At 39.4% G+C, this 9735-nt stretch overlaps 1 protein-coding gene across 4 annotated transcripts; it reads left to right on the forward strand.

Moving 5' to 3' along the window:
* Positions 1–392: 392 nt before the first annotated feature.
* On the forward strand, positions 393–9478 carry ankrd6a (ankyrin repeat domain 6a). Of its 4 annotated transcripts, none has more exons than XM_035167232.2 (15): positions 393–540; positions 2162–2313; positions 2406–2504; positions 2764–2862; positions 3024–3122; positions 3643–3741; positions 4075–4152; positions 4302–4406; positions 4549–4734; positions 5372–5497; positions 5683–5835; positions 6232–6345; positions 6667–6958; positions 7759–8126; positions 8562–9478. In XM_035167232.2, the coding sequence occupies exons 2-15, from the start codon at positions 2164–2166 to the stop codon at positions 8709–8711; spliced, it is 2118 nt and encodes a 705-aa protein (XP_035023123.2). In that variant the 5' UTR covers positions 393–540; positions 2162–2163; the 3' UTR covers positions 8712–9478. The 4 variants fall into 4 exon arrangements, with proteins under 4 accessions (XP_035023123.2, XP_035023120.2, XP_035023122.2 ...); XM_035167229.2 differs by having other exon boundaries at positions 8526–9477; XM_035167231.2 differs by having other exon boundaries at positions 6670–6958; positions 8526–9477.
* The last annotated feature ends 257 nt before the right edge of the window (positions 9479–9735 follow it).

Raw genomic sequence — 9735 nt, forward strand, 5'->3', positions numbered from 1 at the left:
ATTTGTGTGTGAGTGCGATGGGTGTTGGGGTTGTCCTTATGAGGACAGAAAACAGGTCACCAATGTAAATGTGAATCACCAAATTTTAAGTTTATGGTAGGTTAGAATTGGTTTAGACTTGGGTTAGGGTAAGGAAAGTAGTAGTTATTGTTAGATTAAGTCTCCAGGAAATAAATGAAAGTGTGTGTGTGTCTGTATGTGTGTGCATGAGCTAGAAGCAGTTGAAACCATGTAATAATTTCACATCAGATGAACTGTTAACTGTTAATAAACCTTGGCATCGTGTAAGATGGCTTCACATATGGATGTAGATATGTGCACCAATCTCCCCCATATCTCTCTCTCATTAAGCTGCAGTGCAACAGCTGGCATCCTCTCTGCACATACTCACACACTGAGTGGTTGGTGGTTTTTGCATCATCCTCTTACACACCACACAGCTTCCAACTCTTTGTAGGACTGTTTGTTTGGATTTGCATGAATGGTCCTTTTTGCTACAACAGAGAGTAACAGAAGTCTGCAGGCTCTGCGGTGGGGAAGGTAAAACATATGACACTGGGCAATGCTTTTATTTTCTGTGAGAATATGTAGCAAAAGTTCGTCTGATGTGGGAATATCAACCATCACGTTGACATTTTTAACACTAGCAAACATTGTATAGGCTAAGCTGGGAAACAGTATAACTGCAATTTGTTGAATTTGAATTACGCTTTTTCAATATCAATCAATGTAATATTAGAGTAATTGTAATTTTTTGTTTTATGTTTTTTTCTTTTTCTTATCCTTCTTTCAGAAAGGAAGATCGATATTAATCCAAACCTGTCTCCTAAAAACTATATATTTGAAAACAAATCTAAAATTGTCATACTGAGCATAACAGCTAAACATTCACTAACAACATTATCATTTGTTATCCTACAATATAGTGATTTTTTAATAATGTACAATGGATATTTTTTTTACTTTTACAGAATTGAATAGAGAACCATGGCTTGATGTTTCCATTATAGATATGTTTTGACTGGCCTAGCCCAAACACAAGCAGCTTGAAAAAAACGTGCTAGCAACTCTAGCTGACTCATTATACAGTGTATGTTCGTTGTGAACATTTTTTTAATATAAGTCTTATGGCTGGAGCAGTTTTTGTATCTGTCTAGAACCTTGCCGTAGTGTTTTCTCTAAGCCCGGGCTTAGCTGTGAATTAAGATGTGATATAAAGCAGGCTTAGGTCTTTGCATGGGCAGGATTGTACAGACCTGACAATCTGTGATGACAAGCCTCCAGGAATTACAACACAGCCACACCATGGACTGTTGTTTATCAAGGAAAGACCTCTAACACATAATTCCTTGTAAAAGTGTCACCTTTACATTTGTGATCATGTAGAGATTTTGGTAGGTTTATTTTTTAACATAGAACTATTCGTAGGCCTTTTGCTAAATTAGTCTAACACCATCTTCACACCAGCACTAGACAAAAAAAATCTGGCAGAAGATGCAAAAGTTCACTAATATAAATTCAATAATCAGTCAAACAGATGAAGAAATACCATAAAACATATTACATGTGAGCTGTATGTATAAAATATAAAGAATGTGTATTCACGCAGCAAAAAAGTGAGAACGGTGTATGTTCTACATTGTGTGGAGTGATGAGGGAGGAGAACAGAATAATGAGCCTAAGAGGCTCTGTTGTTCAGGCTTTGGGTTCAACATAGTATCTAATCGCCAACAAAGATTGACCCTTGGAATGCAGCATAATCCGACTATCTGCTCAGCAGTGCTGACATGAAATCCTTTGTCATGCTTAACATTAAAGGAACAGGACAGCCAGTGTGAGAAATCAGGTCAGTGCTATTTAGTGAATGAGCCAACAAAGGCTAGTCCAGACTATGACAGATAATACATCAAAATTCATCACTTGAACATCATTTGGTTGACAACAAAAAAAAACTAGTGGCTGCATGCACAGCAAAACATTTACAAATGTTTTAATCTTTAATTAGTGATCACATGATGGAGAATTGAGTAGCTAAAGAGCCAGGACTTTTTCTCAGACTTAAACAAGAGCTAAAAGAAGGTAATCATTGGATACGACGGCTAATAAATAACACGTTGAATTGTATGTTGATGAAAATGTGTGAATGTGTGTGCGTTGGCAGTGATGAATGACCAAGCACTAGTGCATGTCCCAACATCATCATGCCAGGGCCCAGGTCACCAGACGGCCCTGCACCAAGCTGCCATGGTGGGAAACAGTGATGCCATGACTGCTCTGATTCAGGGAGGCTGTGCTTTGGACCTGCAGAACAGGGTGAGTGGTGGACACACTCAGCATTTCAAAAGTCATTCATACACCAACAGAACAATTTGTAATTGGAGCAATGTGTCCAATATGTGTTTGAGGATGGCAACACTGCACTGCATGAGGTGTCTTGGCATGGTTTCTCTCAGTGCGTCAAACTGCTGGTTAAAGCAGGAGCTGATGTGCACATCATGAACAAGGTAGGATAATAACAATAATTATAAAAATAATCATACATTTTATTGATCACCACAGGGAAATTGTTTTTTTTACAATTGTTATAATTTAACAAGAGTGACACTGTGGACCAGAAAGTCAGCCAAATATCCCAATCAACAGTGACTGTCAAAACTCTCTGATGAAATCATAACGTCTGCAAAAAGATCCTTTTATAGATAATGGTATCCAACTATTAACCCAATGTAAATCCACACTAGTAACTGTATTAAGTTGATTCAGGCAGGAAACACAGCACTTCACCTGGCCTGTCAGAATGCACATGCTCAGACTGCTCGGGTATTGCTGCTCGGAGGATCCAACCCAGACACCAAGAACAACGTGAGTTGTCCAGCATGCCACAATGCACCAAACTCTTCTGAGAGACTGAAAAAGTAGTGGACTCAGACTGTCACTATGAGATTGTCGAGGTATTGTACCATGAACTGTTGAACAATTCACAACAGTATAGGACTAAACAAAGAACTCTGCTTTGGTTCCAGGTGGGTGACTCCTGCATGCATGTAGCTGCTCGCTACAACAACCTGAACCTGGTGAAAATCCTGTTAAACTCATTGTGCTCTGTGACAGAGAGAAACCAGGTACAGTATATCAGTCATCAACACAATATTCAGAAGGATTTTATGGTCTGTATTTTTATTTACAGTTTCAGCTTTTATATACCTTAATCCACACACTGACAATGCAGTAAAACCCGGAGGCACTCTGAAATTGATATTCACATCTCACTGGATGTGTCTGCACGTATAGTTCAGCTGCCCTGTAGGTTCCCCCTTTGTGAGCAAGGAACCCCCCCAGTGGCAGTTGACGCCTTTGCCCACCTCTGTTCTGCTCTACATGAGATGCCACAGCTCCACAAGATCAAGATGCAGCTGCCATTGTTCATTCTTCATTGACCTCCATCTATGTGGAATACTCATAGACACTAGTACACATAATAACAGTGTTGTCTGTGTACATTTTAAATATTTGCATCTTATGCAATACAAAGGTTAACAAGGCTACTTTAATAGAACATGTAAAACATATTTTCTGTTGCATATTAGTTTTATATAATTGTAATTTCTACGAGACTGGGTTGGTGTCTGTGTTTTCCTGTAGGGAGGGGAAACCGCTCTACATGTGGCTGCTGCTCTGAACCATAAGAAAACAGTTCAGCTCTTACTGGAGGCAGGGACTGATGGGAATATCAGAAACAATGTAAGTTCCCTTTTACAAGTTAAACGCCATACATAATGTCTCAAATATCTGATTACCTATCTTAGATTTACATCCATTTCTGACACACCTTGGAGCTCCAATGTCAAGAGTAACATCAATAAGAAGGCTAAACCTGCACCACAAAGTATTTGTATGTGCCCACAACACTACTCAAGTTGATTCTTTTAGGGGAGAGTCATTTCACAACAACTCTCGCCAAAGGTCATGAAAACCAGATCCAGGATATTTCAGAGAGAAATATTTTGGATTGTTGCTATAGGTCATGAAATGTCAGTGTGTTTTCCTGTGTACTGTATGTAACATACCTTCCAGGCAGGTAAAACAGCACTGGACAAGGCCAGAGACAACAATCATAAAGAGCTGGCAATTCTTCTGGCCAGGGCTCCTCAGGTTAGTGTTCTCAATATTATAATCTAATCACCTAATCTTTTATTAGCCCCCATTTTTTTATTAGACAAATAATTTGAATCCAGACATGTTTGATAGCACAAGTAGCCATGTTGTTTGGCATTCAGGCTTTTTGATTGGTATGTCCTCAGGTACATCGCTTCATGCGAGGAAGAACAATAAGGAAACGAAGAGAAAGATTGATATCTGAGCGCAGGTCCCAGTCTGTCACCAGAGTAGAAATACTGCCCAATAAAGTAAGAAACTATCAAACATATGAGGATGGGTGTCATGAGAGTTGGGGCGTTAGTCAATTGAAATCAAATCTTTAACATTTCAGATTTATTTAATTTGCTTTAATATAAGAGTTTTTTTTATTAATAAGAAGCCGTTCCTTAGTCTGTGTGTCCTGAGGAGGACAGCTGTTCTGTGGTGGAGGAATGTCCCAACAGTGAACAAATGCAGAGCCGAACTGCAGCCGAGCTGCAGCCTCAGCGACGACAGCAGCAGCAGACTCAGAATCAGAAGACTCCAGCCACGATCGACAACGCTCACAGCCACTGCAGGAGAAGAGACAGGAAGCAGGTGGGTGAACAACAGGAGGCACCAGGACCAGCATGTTCAACTCACATAAAGTTACAGCTGCTTGGCAGCTATTTTATTTTGGTAATTGAAAAGTTGGTCTCATATCCTGCAGATAACACAATTTGAAATATTATGACTCAGAGTATGAAAACGTAGTAGTATTTATTTGCAGTACTGGGGGCTGCAAGTCAATCTTTTCTCCCCTCTTAAGTTGGCTGTCACTGATTTTAGAGGATTGGCTGCTGGAAGATGCAAGATTGAGTTTTTTCTTTTGTGATTTTATGACCTCACAGACCATTAATCATCGATACCCACTAGATTAAATCAAACCACTATACACGTCTACTCATACGCAATAAATGTTACAAGTTATTTTTTTATTTAAAAAAGTTACTGCCTTAGCAGTGAAGGTGATGTATAACATGGATATTTTAAAATGTTCTTGCAGTTGTTCGTGTGGGTCACTAAATAAGCTAAGCTTGTAATGATAACCCGTTTAGTATAGCCAGATTGTAGTTTCCACTTGTTCTAAGACCACCACATATAATGCAAATCATAGGAAAAACAAATAGGAATTTTATTGAAGAAAGTAAGTTGCAGTTTTTAGTAACAGTGTGTTACTTTCACTCCTCCGAAGACTTTGGACGAAGATGATCCGAGAAATGGAAAGACTGACTTTCACAATAAGCGAGATCTACTCTGTGATGATGGCTTCAAACAGCTTTTCACACGGTACCGTGATGAGGATGGCAACATTATACAGGTTACTGACGAATACAATTTTTTAAACTACAAACATAAACCATTTTTGCAAAGCAGTGGTTCTAAATCGGAATTTCCAGAGCAAAGCAAGGGCACATTTTCCCGAAACTCCTCAAACAGTGCTTGGCGCTGAGCTTTAAAACATCTTGTTGCTAAAACTTAACATGTTGAGCATTTTCTCTTTAGGCACCAGCCAATGGATGCCACTGTAAGCCCTTACTGAAGAAGCTGGAGGGTCAAATGAAAGCCACTCAGGAGGAGATGATGCTGCACATTCTCAACGTCCAGGAGTGCGTCAGTAGCCGAATGGGCAAAATGGACCAAAGGAACAGACACCAGGTCTCTTTCCACTTATCTCTGCTAACAGATCCTGGTTTCAAACTTCTTTTACACCTTCAGTGCCATAAAATAATGGCTCAGTTCATTTGGGTTTTCCAACTTTTTTACCGGTGTCTGTTAATATGAACAATTTCATTGGCATATCTTTTGGTGTGCCTATTGGGTTTATACACTCAGCAATCAATTGGTTCCATAAATTCTCCCTGTCATTGTAGAAAAATGTATCAACTTTGTTTTATTTTTGTTTTGTTTTGGGTTACTACAGTTTAACAAGGATTTCCCCCTTTGCAAACCTAAATGTTAATTTTCATGTGAAACAGACATTTAATGATTGATATGTTCAAATTGGTTGATTCTGTGTTTCTAACAGATTTTTCTACTCCTTGGTTTGGGCAGATTAAAGTGTTGAACGTCCTGAATGAGGAAAGAGCAGCAGCAGAGAGGAAGAACATGATTTATAGGATGGAGCGGAGAGCTGCCCAGGACAGAGAGGAGGCTCTGAAGACACAGGTATCACTTACTACTTACAGCTGAGAATAAAGCTCAGAATTCTGAAATGAAAGTCAAAATTCTTGCCATTTAATTCTCAGCCTTTAATAAGATTAACATTTTTTGATGCAATGCTAATGCAACTGAGAAATTAGTTATTTGTCTCACAATTTTAACAATGTAATTCTAGAAAGAAATTCTTAGATAAAGCACATCAATTTGGGCTAAATGTATGTTATGGACCTTTGTTTGGCACTCCACAGACTGATGCTGTTTAGGTCCAATTTGTGCCTTCTTTATAAATACATTTTATCATACAGCAACTTTGTGTCTTATCTCAAGCAGGCAGCAGTGAGTCAAGAACTGAAAATGTGGTGGATGTCTCACCTAAACGACATGGACGCCCAGATCCCAACTAATAGCCAGTATTACAAACTCCTCCCTTCACCATCTGTGGAGCAGTCTGAGGCAGACGCTGATCTGGAATCACTCCCCCTGCTGTCTGTGGTATCTGGTGACAGCAGCACTTCACTGGCCAACTATGTCAACATCCTGCCAACAAAATCCGGCCTAGGGGACCTTGAGCAGGTGGGGAGGAGGACATACTTTGAAATGAGACTGAAAAGGTCACCAGGTACGTCCAAGAAAATCTTCTACATTGCAGTTAAATGACCCGTTTTGAAAAGAGGTGTTCATCAGTGTATTAATGGCTGTTATCACTTCATGATCTGTGATTGAAACTGCCCAAGAAAGAGAGGAAGATTATTAACAATAACAGCAGATTAAGGTAACTAAACAGATAACTCATGTAGCCTAATAGACGCAACTTAAGAACAGTAATTTTACCTCTTTTTTTTGCCATTTAACTTAAATGAGTTATGTTGCAAACCAGCATGAATTAAAATGAAAATTCTAAATCATAAACTGCACTGAAACTAAAAGTGCCACTCATGGCTTTCTTCAGCAGGTGGATTGTAGTCAGTTTCACTTGGACATAGTTCAGTTGTTGTGGTAGATCACTAATAAGCCGTCTCAATTTCAATAAAGCCAACTACATTCATCGAGGAAGATCACAGGGAAAAATTCACAAAAAAGCTAGTAAGTTCCATAAAATTCCATTGAAATATCTAGTTTGCATTTATATATATCTAGTATAAATTAGAAAACACTGTAGAGATGACATGAAATAAAGGGTGAGATAAAGAAGGATGACTTGCAATAAACACACACAGTTAGACTGAGTCAGAAATTCAGAGTTTTTTTTATTTCAACTGCTTCTTTGTTGAAAAAAACTTGAAACTGAATGAATGATGAATGGTTTGTGTATTGTGTGTATTTGCCATGGACAGACAAACATTACTCATTGAACATATTCTATTTTCCTTTTGTGTCAAGTAGATGAAATATTTTTTTCTCCAACCCCACTTCTATCAGATGACTACGAGAACACAGCCCTGTTTCCTCCACCCAGCAACCACATCAGAGACATCCCGCTGGGCTCTGCTGACCCCATCTGGCAACATTCAGGAGTGCAGGACAGTCCCGTAGCTGCAGTGGTGCCATTGTGTGGGGGGGGCTTCTCAAGCAGCGGCAGTCAGTCCAGCATCAGTGAACAAGGAACTGGACTAATCCCACATCAGGAACGCAGACATGACAGGCAACACATGAAACACTTTGGAGAGTTGATGAGTTCCTGCAGGCAGGAAAAGATGCACAATGAAAGCACCACAACACTGGAATGTTTCATCAAACCCACTGAGCCCTCATTCAACCAGGAGAGGAACTATCTGCATGCTATGGAGGTGAGTGTATTACTGGGTTGGATGAGGAACTGGCCACCACAGTGAGCAGTAATAGGTTTGTGCTGGACCTGTCAATCAAGCAGATCAATGTTGTATTATGTATAGCCATCATTTCTATCAGTAATTCTTCTTACTCAGATAATAGATGGCAACATGGAGGGTTTGGTTGGTTTCCAGTCTTTATGCTAAGCTAGGCTAATTGTCCCCCAGCTGTACTTAACACAAAGACAGACAGATGTCAATGTTCTCTTCTTAATCTCAGACAGAAAGAAAATAAGCACAATTCCCAGAATGTTGGACTGTTCACTTGTGAATTTATATAGTGTGTGCCGATGAACATTCTGATTTATAAATGAAGGAAGCTCTGAATTCTTTAAAGCTTCATACCTTTACTGTCAGGTGACCCAGCGTTTCTTTGACACGGTGTCCACCCAGTTGGAGCGCTGGTACGAGAGGAAGCTTGTGGAGGTGGAGCAGCAGATCGAGCTCAGGGCCCAGCAGGACAGGAAGGAGCTGATGCAACGGATCAGCACGCTGGAGGAGGAGCTTCAGAGGCTGAACACCAATGAGAATGCAGACATCTGACGCACCCGGACAGTCACCAACACAGAAAGGAGAATAATTTAAGTTTTTTCAGTTTGATTGAATATTTATCCATTCAGTACTCAATGAACTAATCTAAACCAGATGCTTCCTTCTTATCAGTCAATTATTTTGTGTAAAATGGGCTAGTTTTTAGACAATATTGATTGTTCATACATATATGGAGTATATAAATATATAGACGTTCAACAGATTGTTAAATTGAGGGGCAAGATTATTGAAAGTTGTTGGAATATGGGTCCAAAGAAGCTAAATACCCATGGTCAGAATTATGGGAAATTTGTGAGATAATACCCTGTTAAGGTGTTGTGAACCTGTGGTTAACTTGCTGTCAACCTGTTGCTCAGGTGGAGCAGCCAGAAGCCTGGTGCAGGAGGTTGCAGGTATAGACAGGTGTGCATAGTTTAACACAAGATGGAATGGCCAAAATGCCAAACTTGTGGCTTTAGTTCACAAACTAATGGGCGATGTCATGATGGGTTACCACTTGGTTGACCACAATATTATGCTGCATTCCGGACTGCTTTGAGGTCAATATTTCCCAAACTCCTACTATAAAAAGTACAATGGAACGCCATGCAAAGAACCATCAAACAACAATTTCTATTAATGGGTGGGGAGAGAAAAAGAGAAGCACAGGATTTTTTTTGTGATTAAATGTTAACCCGATTATTTTAAAAAGACAACTATAGACAGCACAACAAACAAATGATAGATACATCCATGTTGTGGCCCAATTTTTTTTCCCAATGATCCATTATAATACGGAAGCCCTAAACGGACATGGAATCATACATTTTATTTCCTCTGTTTTCCCGTGATAACAATTTAATTTTAGTTGTTATCTCGTGATAAGGAACCTTTGTTTTCCCGAGATAACAGGATAAATAACTCGTTATCTGGAGATAAGTCTATATATAGCCGATCTTTACAGGAACTGTTGCATTCAGTGTAGCATAATAATGCATCCACAAACTTTATTTCTATAGATCAATAATTAAAATAG

Source organism: Hippoglossus stenolepis, chromosome 10 (assembly GCF_022539355.2).
Source record: "Hippoglossus stenolepis isolate QCI-W04-F060 chromosome 10, HSTE1.2, whole genome shotgun sequence".
Classification (NCBI taxonomy): Eukaryota; Metazoa; Chordata; class Actinopteri; order Pleuronectiformes; family Pleuronectidae; genus Hippoglossus; species Hippoglossus stenolepis.

Bases quoted from the DNA above. Each gene is read 5' to 3' on its own strand.
- ankrd6a (XM_035167229.2), top strand. From the start codon at position 2,164: ATGAATGACCAAGCACTAGTGCATGTCCCAACATCATCATGCCAGGGC. The intron at 6,346-6,666 runs GTATCACTTACT...TCTTATCTCAAG, and splicing joins AGGAGGCTCTGAAGACACAG to CAGGCAGCAGTGAGTCAAGA. The intron at 8,127-8,525 runs GTGAGTGTATTA...CTTTACTGTCAG, and splicing joins ACTATCTGCATGCTATGGAG to GTGACCCAGCGTTTCTTTGA.